The 14,261-nt window shown below is 51.3% G+C and overlaps 5 protein-coding genes across 5 annotated transcripts; 1 reads left to right on the top strand and 4 right to left on the bottom strand.

Moving 5' to 3' along the window:
- Nucleotides 1–296: 296 nt before the first annotated feature.
- Nucleotides 297–1,994, top strand: KD926_003613 (sugar porter family MFS transporter; the record flags this gene model as incomplete). The annotated part of the gene is made up of 2 exons (XM_053097625.1): nucleotides 297–459; nucleotides 514–1,994. The coding sequence occupies 2 exons, from the start codon at nucleotides 297–299 to the stop codon at nucleotides 1,992–1,994; spliced, it is 1,644 nt and encodes a 547-aa protein (XP_052958443.1).
- A 971-nt stretch (nucleotides 1,995–2,965) lies between these two features.
- atfB (bZIP transcription factor atfB) lies at nucleotides 2,966–4,069 on the bottom strand (the record flags this gene model as incomplete). The annotated part of the gene is made up of 1 exon (XM_053097624.1): nucleotides 2,966–4,069. One exon carries the CDS (start codon nucleotides 4,067–4,069, stop codon nucleotides 2,966–2,968), a length of 1,104 nt encoding a protein of 367 aa, XP_052958442.1.
- A 3,041-nt stretch (nucleotides 4,070–7,110) lies between these two features.
- Nucleotides 7,111–9,318, bottom strand: KD926_003611 (uncharacterized protein; the record flags this gene model as incomplete). Its single annotated transcript, XM_053097623.1, has 3 exons — nucleotides 7,111–7,898; nucleotides 7,955–8,266; nucleotides 8,316–9,318. 3 exons carry the CDS (start codon nucleotides 9,316–9,318, stop codon nucleotides 7,111–7,113), a joined length of 2,103 nt encoding a protein of 700 aa, XP_052958441.1.
- Nucleotides 9,319–9,959: 641 nt separating this feature from the next.
- Nucleotides 9,960–11,861, bottom strand: snf4 (AMP-activated serine/threonine-protein kinase regulatory subunit SNF4; the record flags this gene model as incomplete). Its single annotated transcript, XM_053097622.1, has 6 exons — nucleotides 9,960–10,145; nucleotides 10,206–10,315; nucleotides 10,383–10,754; nucleotides 10,804–10,977; nucleotides 11,137–11,191; nucleotides 11,571–11,861. The coding sequence occupies 6 exons, from the start codon at nucleotides 11,859–11,861 to the stop codon at nucleotides 9,960–9,962; spliced, it is 1,188 nt and encodes a 395-aa protein (XP_052958440.1).
- A 962-nt stretch (nucleotides 11,862–12,823) lies between these two features.
- Nucleotides 12,824–14,003, bottom strand: KD926_003609 (CRAL/TRIO domain protein; the record flags this gene model as incomplete). Its single annotated transcript, XM_053097621.1, has 2 exons — nucleotides 12,824–13,134; nucleotides 13,205–14,003. The coding sequence occupies 2 exons, from the start codon at nucleotides 14,001–14,003 to the stop codon at nucleotides 12,824–12,826; spliced, it is 1,110 nt and encodes a 369-aa protein (XP_052958439.1).
- Between the last annotated feature and the right edge of the window lie 258 nt (nucleotides 14,004–14,261).

Raw genomic sequence — 14,261 nt, 5'->3', positions numbered from 1 at the left:
GCTCTCGGCTCTCTGAAACGAGGATCCTGGAGAGGGGGGAGAAAAGAGCCCAAGAACCCCAGGAGATGAAAGAAAGTCACCAATGAAGGGCAGCACGGCGATTGCGCGATGAAGAGGGAGGCTTGCGTGTCGGCTGTCGGCTGTTTGTCCTGTTCGGAAGGTCATCTGACGTCATATGACCTCCTTCCCCTTTTGGCATTATCGGCACTCCTTTTACTTGTTAGGGACATGTTTCATCTTCATCTTCATCTTCATCTTCATTTTCATTTCCTGCACAAATCCCCAAATGGGAGATCATGAACCCCTCTTACACCCGCCTCTCTCACGATGAGGCATCCTCATACCCTCTGGGTGATCCTCCCTCCTCACCCCCTCGATTGGCCAAGCTTCGTATCTACTGGTTGACAGCTGTTATTTGTTGCGGTGGCATTCTTTTTGGATACGACTCTGGTGTTATCGGTAGGTGACTCCTGTGCCAGGAAAACAAAAGTCCGGGCTAATACATAACTTCAGGAGGCGTTCTCATTTTCGATTCCTTTCTTCGCGACTTCCGATACACAGCCGACCAGCAAACCAGCGTGAGTTCCATCGCCGTCGGGATCCAACAGGCCGGGGCTTTGGTGGGATGCTTGGCGATATGGCCCCTAACCAATCGTCTCGGACGTCGTCGCGCGATGATGATCTGCTCTGCAATCTTTTGCGCTGGCGTCATCTTTGAAGTGCTCAACTCCCACGCGCTTTCTGTCTTCTACCTGGGCCGCGTGATCTGCGGCCTGGGCATCGGTGGATCGGCCACCGTGATCCCCATCTACCTGTCAGAGATGAGCCCCAAAAACATGCGCGCCCGCCTGGGTAGCTGCTACCAGTTCACCTTCACCGTGGGCATCTTCATCTCCTATTGGATCGACTACGGCATCCAATTCAGTGACCCGACGCCGTCCCAGTGGCAGGTTCCACTGGCGCTGCAACTGGTGCCCGGAGCACTGATGGGGCTCGGCATGCTGACGCTGGACGAAAGCGTGCGTTGGCTCCTCGTGCACGGTGACTCGCGTCGTGCCTGGTGCAGTCTCGTCTGGATCCGAGCCTCGAACGGGCCCGACGTCGTCGCCGAATTCGCCGAGATGAAACACGGCATCGAGGCGGACCGCCACGCTATGGACGGGTTTCACCCCCGAGAGCTTCTCCAATGGCGTAACACGCGCCGTCTCGCCCTGGGAATCTGGCTCTTCCTCGCGCAGCAGTCCACCGGCGCCACCGCCATGGCCTACTTCGGGCCACAGTTCTTCGCCCTCCTCGTCGGCCAGAACAACGCCTCCCTCACCCTTCTCCTCACCGGTGTCTTCGGCGCCCTCAAAGTCATCAGCTGCTTGATCTTCATCATCTGCATCGCCGAACGCTTCGGTCGTCGTCCCCTCCTCATCCTCGGCGCCCTCAGCATGTCTCTCTGCATGCTCGCCACCGCTACTGTCGTCAAAAACGACCATACCCAACCCATCCCTTCTTCTTCCTCATCCTCCTCGATCAAACCCACCGCCATCGGCACCATCGCCCTGATATACCTCGATATAATCATCTACAATTTCTCCTGGGGTCCCCTCATCTGGCCCTGCACGTCGGAACTCTTCAGCTCGCGCATCCGCGAACCCGGCGTCGCCATCGCCGTCGCCGCCCAGTGGCTCTCCAACTTCACCTGGTCCTTCTCCACCCCGTATCTCCTTGCCGGATTGGGTTGGGCTACCTTCTTGCTCTTCGGTTTGCTTGACCTATTTTTCTCTGGCTTCGTGGGTGTCTTTTTACCTGAGACGGCGGGGAAGAGTCTCGAGGAGATCGAGGCCTTGTTGGATTCTGGGTCGGTTCGTGCTGATACTGGTGGTGTGGGTCATCGAGTGGCGATGGAGGAAGAAGGGTTGGAAATAGAAGAAGAGGAATTAGATGAAGGAGAATCTGCGCCGTTGAACGGGAAAGGATCGAGTGAGAGGGGAAGAAGAGTTTGATTAGGGGAAAAAAACCATCAAAGTTTCTCGCATAGAGTATAGATTCGATACCCATTCCAAACGAGCTGGACTCACCTCACTCACCACACCACGTGATTATCTACTGACAACCACACAAATAAATGATAATATATAGATTGCACAAAAAGTAAAAACTGTGAAAAGGACCGAATGCATATTCTACGTACAGATAGATACAATGACTAACAACCTCTACATCTACATTCAATTATAGATCCCACTCCCAGCACTCTACAATAATCAATGAAAAAGAAAACAAAAAGCAATTCGTTTTCGCAGCTAATCCCTAAAAACAAAAAGCAGATTGAAGCACACGCATCCTACCTGACTAGTTCGAGCCAGTCAAGCCAGTCAAGTAGGGACATCGTATTCGTGCCAACAAGAAAAGAAAAAGAAAAGGAAATAGAAAGAAACCGGAAACAGACAGAGAGCAAAGTGGGCAGGGTAGAGGAGAAGGGAAACCATAGAAAAGAAGTAGGTAGGCAGAAAGCGCTGGAAGAATCGCAATGCGGGGATTTGCATATAGCCGCCGCTATGAGACGCTAGAAAGGTTGAAAAGAGAGGAAGGCAAGGAAAGATCCGTGCGTGTACTGACCTTTGCGAGCCAGTCCCTTTTAGTACCGAAAACGAAAGTGAAGGATGGAAGGCAGACAAGAAAATGTAGGAGGAATGCTCGCACACACAAAAAATGCTCTTTTCCAATAACGCCAAACACCGTCGCTAAAGTTGTATGATAAAAGCAATATTAGGCCCAGAGGCCGTCACCACCCAAAGGAAAGAAGAAGTACAAGTAAGAAAAAAAAAGACACATTCCTCGGTGATGTCAGATGCTGGACATTCAAATACACAGAGACCCAAAAGTTGTGCGATAGAAAGGAAAGATATCTGGGGAAATTGTCGGTTCAGTAAGATCGGCAGTGAAATCGACCCCGACACGTCGATGAAACGCCCTAGGCGCATCTGTTCACGTCCAAAAGGCTATCAAAGTCGATTTCTGGTTCCATAGTGTCGCCGGGCTCGCCATCAATGAGAGAATACGAGAAGTCGGTGACCATGGAATGGATCGAAGCGCGTCGGGCCGTTTCTTCCAGAACCTCTCTTTCCAAAGTCCCTGAGCTCGAAGGAGAAAATTGCACGGGACCGTCGAAGCCAAAAGCAGACGTGTCCGGCGAGGGGATGGACATGGCGACGCATTCCGATGCAATAGCGTCGGGAGATGGTTGGGGAGCGCCTCCCACCTTTTTTTGAACGTCCGCGATCATTCCATCCAGATAATTGTCGATAGCCTCATCTTTGCAATGGGCGTGCTCAAATAGATCGTTCTTGAGCATGAGATACTCGGTGGTCAGAGCCGACTTCGCGGTGAGCAACTGCCGCCGTTGGTCCTGCAGCGCGAAATACTGGGTTTGCAGTTGATTGGACTGGTCTTTCTTCTTTTGACGACATTTGCTGGCAGCCAGACGGTTACGCTCTAAGAACTTGGAGCGCGAGGCCTTTTGCTTTTCTGCCTCTCCATTTATCGTGGTGACAGACGTGCTACTTCGCCGTCGTCTAGCGGGAGGACTACTTCTTGACTGGTCGTGTTCAGGCAAGGGAGGCTGCTCGACGTTGCCGTTATAGGAGCAAGCTGCCAACGGAAGGGAGGGCGGGGGTGGAGGAGGTGGTGCATTCACAGGGTGGAACCCATCCACAGGATAGTGACTCATGGTATAGAAGTCTAGTGTCGACGTCTGCTGCGTGTTGCTGTCGTTATATGGAGGCGGGGTTGGCTGGCCATTGCGAACACGGGTGTTTCTCAAAGGTGCTTGCCCGGGAACGTCTGGCTGTTCGGTCTTGACGGGCCATATCACTGCCTCCTGCATATAACTGAAATCATAAAGACTACCATGCTCCATAGCAGGTAGCATAGTAGGGACCTGGGAGATGGACGTCATCGGGTGTCCTACCGGGGTAACGGGGACTTGATAAGACCCGTCATAGGGAAGAGAGTAAAGAGGCTGGGGATCCTCGGGCCGATCAGCAACTAGAGGATAGACGAGTTGAGTCATCGTCATCGTGAAGTTTGACAGGTGATGGGAGCGGCTCCGCAAAGGTTACGAAAAAACGAGAGTTTGACGGAGAACGAGAGAACGAGAGAACGAGAGAACAAGGAGAAGATGCAGCCGGATTTCATTCAAAGAATGTAATCAAGACTCTTCCAGTTATTGCATGGAAGGTGCGAGCGGTTACTCAAGAGGGTAGAGGTGTAGTTGATGGGTAGAGATTCGCGTGTAGGAGGAAGAGGGGCGATTAAATGCGGTTGAATGCGGTCAGCAGAGAAGGGGAAAAGCCTCAACAGGAACATTCCCAACTTTCTATTTGCAGCTGATCATGGAGGGTAGAGACTGGCCGTTCCGTGGGAAGAAGGAAAGCCACAGCACCCAGTTGTACCTTGAGGGGAGGCAGGTACGCCCAAAAAGCGATGGCTAACCACGGAACGGTACGCGGGCGGAAGTGCCAGCAGCTGGGAGGGGCCGAAGGCGAAGAGATAGCAGGAGCACGGACTTGCGAGTGAATTGCCGGTACAGAATGTGAAAAAGGTTAAAAGCTAGCAAGAAGGATGAAGGGGTGTGTACGGTGTAGGTAGAAGAGAAGAGATCCACCGAGAACAATAGGAAAGGCATCAAACCCCGTAATCTAGACAAAGAAAAAGGAAGGTTCCTGGATAAACCCCGCGCAAGGCGGAGGAAAGAAGCGAGAGAGAAACAAACGGCGGGAAAGGACAGGAAGACAGGAAAGGTAATAAAAAAAAGAAAAGAAAAGAAAATAAGAGATGAATCAATTGCAATTACAACCTTGTGGAACATTCAAACGATCTCTTCTCAAATCTCAGACAAGAGAGAGGCTACCCCATTCAGGTTGAAACTGTATACCCATTCACACGACTTCAGCAAGAACAAGAAGAAAATAAAAATAATTCAATGGTATTAAATAGAAGCCAGGCCGTTCAGGACTGCCTCCTAATGTAGTTTCTAACAGCCACACCAAGAGAGAGAAAGAAATATTAATATTTCATGACCTCAGATCCCGGAGGCAGTTGAAGGGTTGCGCAACCTGGGGAAACAGATGACTGGATGGCTTGGGATCTCCCCCGAACAAAACCGTATGATTGGCCGGGGAAAGCCAGGAAGCGACCAGGAAAGAAGCAAAAGGAGTGTAGATGGAAGGCTGCGGGTGCCATTATGAGGGACTGACCAGATCTGGCGTCTATCCTGGCGGGTACACCGTCCAGAGCATTTCCGGATCGATCCCCGCCGTGTTAATCGGAAGTGCGTATGCCCTCATCGGACATTACCCAGTTGGAAGAGGGATGGAAGGTTGGGTCCTTGGGAATTCACCCTGCAGATAGCGAATTGATCGGGGGTGACATCATGGCCAATGAGATCGAACCGATCGGGGGAGAGACAAACAAGGGAAGTTGATGAAGGGACCGAAATCAGGGATTGAGTGGATAAAGGGCGACGATTGGAAGGGAAGCAGAGAAGAAGAGAGAGAGAGAGAGAGAGAAGAAGAGAGGAACAAACAGCAGTCCAGCCCGAAGAGGAATGGTCGATCTGTCACGGGAAGTGGAGCGGACTAGCGCGGGTCAGTCTTCCCCGGAATAGATTAAACAGTCCTGTGGTTATCCTCTATGAGTCTCTGACTCTCTGTAGTATTGGCCGGCATCGCCATCCCGTAAGCGAATTTCCCCCCGGTCATATCTGCGTATAGCCTCCCAGAAAACTTCACCAGCATCGGATACCCTTTTCCACTGGCCAGATGGGCCTATCTCCCCTGGAAGTCAAAAAGGCCGGGAATGACGAGCTAACTATTAGAACTATACTCAATGGAATTGTTCTCATCTCTTGCGTACACCGTTACGGACGCCCCTGGGTCAGGGCCAGGGCCAGGGCCAGGGCCAGGGTCATGCTAGCAGCTAAGCCTTGTCTTCGTTTCTCGGATTCCCTGCTTTTGGATTGCTCCACCAGGTGATTTAGTAATTAGTTCAATAGGTTGGAAACCACTAGCGGGGACTATCCTACAGTGCACACCGCACTTGAACTCTTGACCTGCATTTCGTAATTAAAATGGCCTCGACATCCAACCACCAATGCCTTCTGTAGGTGCTAGGTAGCGATTTCATCCTGATTCCTGCATGTGATCTAGGGACTTTTTTCTTGGCCTTTTCTCTCTTTCTCTTTTACCTTTTTCCCTTGACTCCCAAAATTAGATTTTTTTTTTTTCACCCAAACCCAAAACTCAAACCAAAAGTCCGAACACCACCGTCTGTACTAGACCAAGGTACATACATACCCTAACTGCCCTCCGTTCACATAGTACCATACATAGAATTCAAGCTAGGGAATGTTCTGTGTCATCTACCAAAGCAGGTACGGATAGGAAATCCTGTACTCCGAAGATCTTCAAGCCCCCCTCCCTCCCTCTCTCTTTCAATAACATCTGATAGGCGAAGATATCGCCCGCTGACCGTCTGGCCGTTCCCAGAACCGGTTTTTTGACCCCGGACTCAGTCTAAACGCGCCGGCAAAAACAGCCAACGATTCATCGTCGACCGATCAGCGGCAGGCTTGGCTGAGTCAGCCCCTCATCGTCTCCACCGGGGTTCCGCTCCGTTGGGTGTTACACTGTTCACCTCTACTCGTAGTGTTCGGCGTGCATTGATACTTTCCTTGGATTTCATCTATTCTGGTCTGCTTCCCCCCTCCATATCTGCCACTAAAGTCAAATCTGGCGTGATGTCCCCTTCCCATGCTGCAGGCCTAGCTAGCGCCTCCGAGTCATGACACACTCGCCACCCGTTGCGATTGACTGGCTACAGACTACACCGTTACGTATACGCCAGCCGACAGGGTACAATATGCGAATCAATGAAACCCAAAATGTTCCCATGGACTCAAGTAAAAGGTAAAGTCGCGTAGAATATGTCTATGGATGTCAGTTAATTGGTACGTTCCTCAACAAAAGTACTCGCACGGCCGCCGTTCCTGCTCAAACCCAACCGTTTCTCCCATCTGGATGTTCCGATCAAAGGCCGCGCCAACGCCCCCTCTCCGTCTTACCCGGTCTCGTCGCTGCTGGCGGTCCTTCTAGACTGTAGACTATATCTCCGGTGCTCTCCACTGCGTACTGCTGGTGGGAGGCCTCGACTCTGCCATCGTCGCAATCGTCGGCTCACGTCAACCCACCCATCCACTAACATCACGGCCACCCGTTGACTCTCGATCTCTAACTCAATGGCCCGAAACATATCTTGATCGTCCTTCTGCTTGTCGGTAAGTAGCGGCCCCAGAATCCGCCCTAGACTCTCGGGGGTCATCGTGGCCGAGGTATCCCCACCCCGAATTTCGTGTTGCTCCAACTCCACCGATCGTGCCGTCTCTTGGAGGAGGAGCGCACTAAGCCCGAAAACGGCGCAGATCAGATTGTATTGCAGGGGACGGGTGAGCGCTAGAATCGCAAGACCAATTGCCGTAGATTTGGTGCCTCGGCCAGGTAACGGGCGGTCGTCGCAGGTTTCCCGCCCAATAATACCGCCTACATGTTTGTAGTAAATATCAACCAGAACGCAGTGAAGCTCGAACGACCCTAGGATGCCTCCAGGAAGCCCGCCTAAAAGGGCCTTGAATGCCCACGCAACACCGAGAACCTGTGATACATTCTGTCCTGGTGCCTCTTGGTTGAGAACTTCAACCAGATCAATGGGCATCTCGCTGCCTCTCAACGTCAATTCGATGCGATCTTGTTCCTTCTCGGCCGATAATACTTGCTGCGCAAAGTAGTCGTATGTACGAGCCGCCGTCTTCAAGTCCCCCGGGCTATGAAACAGATTTCGCACGGCAGGGGCTAGACACAGCAGATGTGAGCAGATTGAGCCGTGGTTCTCGAGACAGTAAACATACCAAAAACCTTCAGGTAGGTTACCGTGGCTACATAGCATGCGGGGAGCCTCAAAGTGGAAGGTGCAAAGTCCGCCGGGAGGTTCAAAAAACTGTGGCCTCCAAGTCGAGCCAGGGTGTCCAGTGACCTGCCTCTCAGCGAGGTCATATCCTGAGAGCGCAGGGGAAAGTGTGCAAATGTCCTCATTCGACGCAAAGGACGTTGCTGTGTTGTGGTAGTTGGCACTTTCAGATGAAGACTAGATTGCACTCTCTTGAAAATCCCGGTATGGCGCCTGGAGAATTTTTTCTCATTCGGGAGACCAGTACCGTTTCCTATTCATGGTCAGACGGGGAGAGGCAAGGGAGGATGCGATGTACTGACCGGGTATTTGACCAGAGCAAGTATCGACGTCTGTTCTGACGAGTTTGAGGGGCTTAAGTCCTAACTTTGGCCCGAATTCGTTGAATGCAGTGACTGCTGCACGTTGATCAAATTTCACCAGCCCCTTTCCGCTATTTGACGGTTTGCGAGGGAAGACATCATCCATTATCGAGCTAGGATATCTCTGGGCAAGTGGGATTTCTTCCATTTCGCTGCTCCCTGAGATGTTTATAAACCGAGTACTTGGGCCACTATACTCCGAGCTCTGCTGCCTTGTGGAGCTTTCGGTGAGTGTGGTGGTAGTGGAAGGGTCCGAGAACGGGTTGGAGGTTGGTATTTGATGGATGAGACAGCCGGTATCAGTAAATGAGTTTTGGGTTATGGTTTCTTCGCAATCCACAAGAGCGATTGGAGTGGATGCCGACCTCGACGGATGGCGACAGACCGTCCCGCTGGTTTGCTCAGAATTGAGCGATTGGGTTGTGGTGTCGCTCACTTTTCGGGCTTCCACATTGATATCTAAGAATTTGTTGCACGGAAATTCTGTAGTAGTATATAGAGATCGATCCTCCTGAACTCCGAAATCTATAGGGCCGCCATTGAGAGTGCGTGCCAATCCTGAACTTACGCTAGGAGCACCGTCAACCTGCGCAGGTATCGTGATATGACGATGGCTTTTGCGGGGACGGAGCAAGGTCTTGAAGCCGGCCAGTCGCCTGGAGCCTCTGGTTGAACGTCTCTGGGGAGTAGATTCAGACAGTGGAGATGGGTAGCAGATTGGATCTGTACGAAGCGCCGGGTATTGCGGGTTTTCCAGATATGGCTTGATATTGCCATTTCCAAGATCTGATCTTGTCGAGTCCTGGTCATCGAGAGAACGCGCTGTCGGTGTGATCTCATTGTTGGTGGTTTCTATAGTAGGACGAGCGGCGGGGTCATTGAATAGGGATCCGTTGGTGACCCTGGCCGGAGGCCGAGAAAAGAGACCATCGAACAACCTCATGATGCAACAGTAATTTTCACAAGATAAGAAAGCTTAGTGAGACTCTTCATGAGAGTTGTGGGATGTCCGGGTTCGGTGAAAAAAGACATGATGACAAGAGAACGTGCTGTCCACTTTTCGGATGATTCTTCTATGACCGTGAGCGAAGAACGTGCCTTCCGCATAAGACACATGGATGTGTTGACGAGGAAGGCGCGGCCTAGTCCGTCGCTGCATTGCGCGACAAAGGAAATACAGTGTGTATCTCGATGGAAATGAAGATAGCAGGCAATGTTTAGGTAAGGTCGCAATAAGAAAAATATAGAAAAGGAAAAGGAAATCTATTGATTTAAAGCCAAGTAAGCGCCAATGCTAGTAGGCTGGGCATTGGCCAAATGCGAAACCGGTCCAGCCAGGAAGCTGGTCATGAATATCAATCATACAGCACCTTCTTTTCTTTCGCGTAACGAGTTCATGCGCCAAAAGAGAAAGAAAGAAAAATAGAAAATATCACCGAATCATGGTACGTAAGGCTTGGTTGTGCAAAAGAAAAAAAGCAATTGAGCAGCCAAACCCGATGCTTGTAACAGAAAGCTAGATGAACGCCAGTCCCATGCTATGTGAGTGTGCGAAGAGCGCATCGACCGCGCAAGTCGGTTTGATCAGGAGAGGTCATCATTTTCGCCTTCCAGTAGAATGTATTGTAGGATGTCACTCAGGGTGAGGACTCCTTTTAGTCGGAAGTTATCATCCACCACGACCAATCGGTGCACGCGGGATTTGCGAATTGTGTCGAAGATGGTATCCAGACCGTCGTTCAGAGAGCAGGTGTAAATACCAGGGAAGTCCTATAGAGGGTTCTATGTCAGCGCAGCTCCTGACGAGTAACAAAAGCCGAATGCGCATACCTGAGGCCGCTTTTTCAATGCCTCACCGACGGTTAGACTAAGGTCACCGTAGACACCTCCTTTAATCAATGTAATCACATCAACTGACTCGAATACGTTGTAGACGACACCTACGCGAGAAAATATTCGTAAGTATTACTCCAAAAAGGTTGGACCAATGGCCAAATGGGTACATACCTTCCGAGTTCAAGATAGGCACGCTCGATATACTTCGCTCCACGAGAATATGAATGACATCGATGACAGGTGTGTCCATCGAAGCGGTGGCGACATTTCGATAGGAACCGAGTCGCAGTTCTCCAAGTGGTTTCTTCAACTTCTGCGTTTCACTAACATTGACGGCAACAAATTTCAAGATGCGATACTGAGTCACGACACTAAGCACGTGGGATCGGTCCGTTTGGCTGTCATTCGTGACGAGGGGGATTCTTCGGGCTCGAGACTGGAGCATGCGTCGACAAGCCTCGTAAAGGGGTCGCTCGGGGTCGATAGAGATGGTTTCAGGCGGCGCGACACCCAGCGCCCTTTCCACGTCTGAGATGAAGACCGCTATCAGCGCACATGAACTGTCAATGCGTATACTGAGAGATATGCGTACCTCGGAGACTATCTAACCGGAACTGATCGATTTGGTCCAGCGCGGCCGGGTTTTGGAAGTAGTATTGGATGACATTGATGTAATCGGACGTGGTCAGTAGACCTGCAAAGGTGGAAGACTTCGAATCCCATAACGGAGCGGAAACAATGCCTAAAGTTTCGAAACACCCATTGGCTGCTGATTAGCACGCCGGATCTTCAATCTCATAGGTCCGTTGGCAGGAGACCGGGTCGGGCACGCGATTCGAGGGGTTCGGGTACATGCCATTCTGGATCAAGATATTCAGACTCTCTTTGACCGACAAAGACGTGTCGAATATGATCAGGCGAAAACTAAGCGGGAGGACATCGTAACTGGTACGGACTTTGAGGAAGTTGCGAATGGCAGACTACAGCAGATATAATGGATAGGGCTCTATTAGTCCAGACCTTGACGCATTTAACTGAACAAAATCGATGACAGATGTAAGTGCATTGGCCAAGCCACAACGGGTTCAAACGGTACAATTAATTTGCCCTGGATTCGAGGATCCCATGCGACGTTGACGAGTGTCTAGACGCGGAGAGAAATCGTAGTCCGTCGACACGACCATAGGACAAGATGAGGGGCATGGAGGGGGGAGGTAAGATGCAAGGATACTCGGGAAAAAGAAAATACAGATCGATAAAAATAGCAATAATCAAACAGGAACGCGCGACGAAGTAAGGGCGGTAGAGCAAGAAAAAAAAAAAAACCGCAAAGGAAAAAGTAAAGAGAGGAAGACTCACTAGACCCTGACGTTCTTCCCGATCGATCGCCCTCTCGGGCTGGGTAGGGGCCATTGGATGCGAAAGACCTCGGGGCCGAAGGTATGAAGAGGGCTGCACAAAGCCTCCCTCGGGACCGCGGACTGATTGACAATCAGGGAAGGGGGAGCGGAGGTGATGGTGGTGGAAGGAAGCGGTGATCGGAGTTGTGGTGGAGGACGACGTAGTGGAGGAATGGATGTCGTCGGTCGCGGCGGGCTGGGGCGGTGGTGAAGCGCTGGTTCTGCCCGTGGGGTCTTCACCCGCCGTCATGATTGATGGAGATGGGTCGATTGAAAGTCGGACTGTCGGAGAGGGTGGATTTCCTACCGGTGAGAAAGTAAATAGGTAACCCTGCAACGTGGGCAAGCAGTGGGATAAGCCAAAGAGCGACGTTGGCAACGGTTTGTCTTGAACTGCTCTGGCTGGATGAATGGGCTCGCTGCCGCCGTTGCCGCGTTGAATAGCTGGTTAGTTATGCATAACTACGCTTATGTTATGTAGGCGGGGAAAGCAGAGAGGGGACGCAAACAGTATCTACATGCCCTGCATACCTACGAAGTACTTGACCGAGAGAACTACGTACGTGATGATGCTAGTATTGCTCTACCCTACACTACACCACACGTAGTACGGATAGTAACTTTCACCAGTCGCCTTGGATCGGCAGGTCCCATTGCTCGATGAAGGATGGGGGGAAAGAGAAGACAGGGATGGCTCTATTGGATATTATTGTTTGGTTATAATTTCCATCCGCCCTGATGACTCGATTCTCTCGATCGTGGATGTTGCACGTCATGCCACCCGCGACTCCATCCTCCACTCGACGGAGGGAAGTATGAAACCTCGCAGCCCGAGGAATGAGGCAGAAATATACCCCACACATACCACGTGACAGGGCTGCACTAGTTATTTGTACCGCTTATATAACCACAGCATAAGGAGAACATATCAACCGCTATCAGCTCTGGTCTATGTACATTTCTAATCTCTGTAAGTTGCTGAGAAAGAGACAAAGTAAATATGGAAGAAGAACAAAATGATAAATAGCAAGTGATCAACAATAAATAAACCCGAAATAGATCTATAATCAACAACGCGGTGGTAATGCGTCTTCTAAACCAAGCAGTCAAATATATGCCGCACGCTGAATATGTGCTCTATAGAATTAGACGAAGACAAACAAGATGACCCGCAGACCAGACGCTAGTCGAATGGGCCGTAGCGAAAGCCCATCAGTTAGCCTGGCTCTGGGCAAGGCTGGGGCTGGTGCCGGTCTTGAGATAGTGCTCATGTTCACCGATGCGCTTGCCACCCTGAACCCACCGCTCGTGATATGCGGCTCTCCGCTGCTCGGTCAATTGGATCAAAGCAGGCCAGTACTTGGCATGGTCATATCGGAACTCGACATCACCTCCCATGGATTTCATCAGCTGTCCTTGGGGCACATGCTGTCGCAGATCTTCGTTGAACTTGAGCTTTGGCCGGGTGTTGGGGTCGATGAATGGGGTGATCAACTTGAAGAATCCCATGATCATGAATGGCACTGTTGCGTCAAGTCAGACGGATAAAAACAATAACGCGGTAGGAGTAACAATTATTTGGAATAAACGTACTATTAATGACCAAGGCCCGACCTAGTCTCTCCGGATAGTGGTTCTGCAAAATGTTGAGAGACTGCTTAGCCTGTCCGATGCTGGCATTCTGTCCAGATTTGGTGTCGCTGAAGTTGATGAGTAACGCCAGAGTCTCCTGGTCAGGGGGCATAAGATCAATAACTCGCTCCAGCATGAACACGAGGTGCTGGATTTGGCGATCACTTTTCTCCGTGTTCTGGTTGGACGGCAGAAGATACAGACACGGCCGCCCGTGGATGTCGTATCCCAGAAGGACTTGCTTTCCCGTCTCGTTTTCGACCGAGATATGTTCCGGTGTCAGTCCCTGCACGCCATACTCGCGGCGCCACGTCAGGGTCCGTTGGAGTCGAGCCACGGCCTCCTGAACATTCCACTTGGTCGCTCGCAAGTATCGAAGCAGGCACTCCCGAGTCAGGAACATGCGCTCCTCGTCGGTGATCGGTTCTGCGGGGGCATTGGCGGCAGACGTGGTAGGCACGGTAGTCCACTCCGAAACGGCCTTCAGGACTTCATCGCATTTTGCTTTGTCTTTCTCATTGAGCTCGGCGAGGGGTTCTGGTTTCGCGGTCTCGAGAGGTCGGGGGAAGGGCTTTTGGATGAGGCCGTCGGCAGCGGAGGTTGGCAGGTCGAGCTCGACATCTTTGCCGTTAGTCGTTGGTTCGGTCGAGGGCTGAATTGGGGAGGTCTGGGCTGGAGTCGGTTCCTGACCGCCAGCCTGGGTTGCAGGTGGGTTGGTTGAATTCTCCGCCGAAGCAGCGGATTCCGATGGTGCGGACATGGTAAGCGGATGTGTAGGTAGGCGTGCTAATTAAGGCCGAATCTAGGGAGTAGATGTCAACAAATGAAGATGGAAGGGGGCCAGTGCACCATATATCACCTCAATGGCCTTTTTTTTTATTTGTATTTGCAGTCTGTCCTTTTTGTCCTTTCTCGTGGGAATCTCAGCAAATGAGTGAACAGGGTCACCAGTCAGCAGTGATCGACAGGCCCACAGGAAGATCGTCGACAGAATAATCTACAGAATACGTGGACGGGC

This window comes from Aspergillus affinis, assembly GCF_023601865.1.
Source record: "Aspergillus affinis strain CMG 70 chromosome Unknown NODE_18_length_386147_cov_86_015627, whole genome shotgun sequence".
NCBI classification, from domain to species: Eukaryota; Fungi; Ascomycota; class Eurotiomycetes; order Eurotiales; family Aspergillaceae; genus Aspergillus; species Aspergillus affinis.
This window is presented reverse-complemented; position numbering and strand designations above follow the sequence as displayed.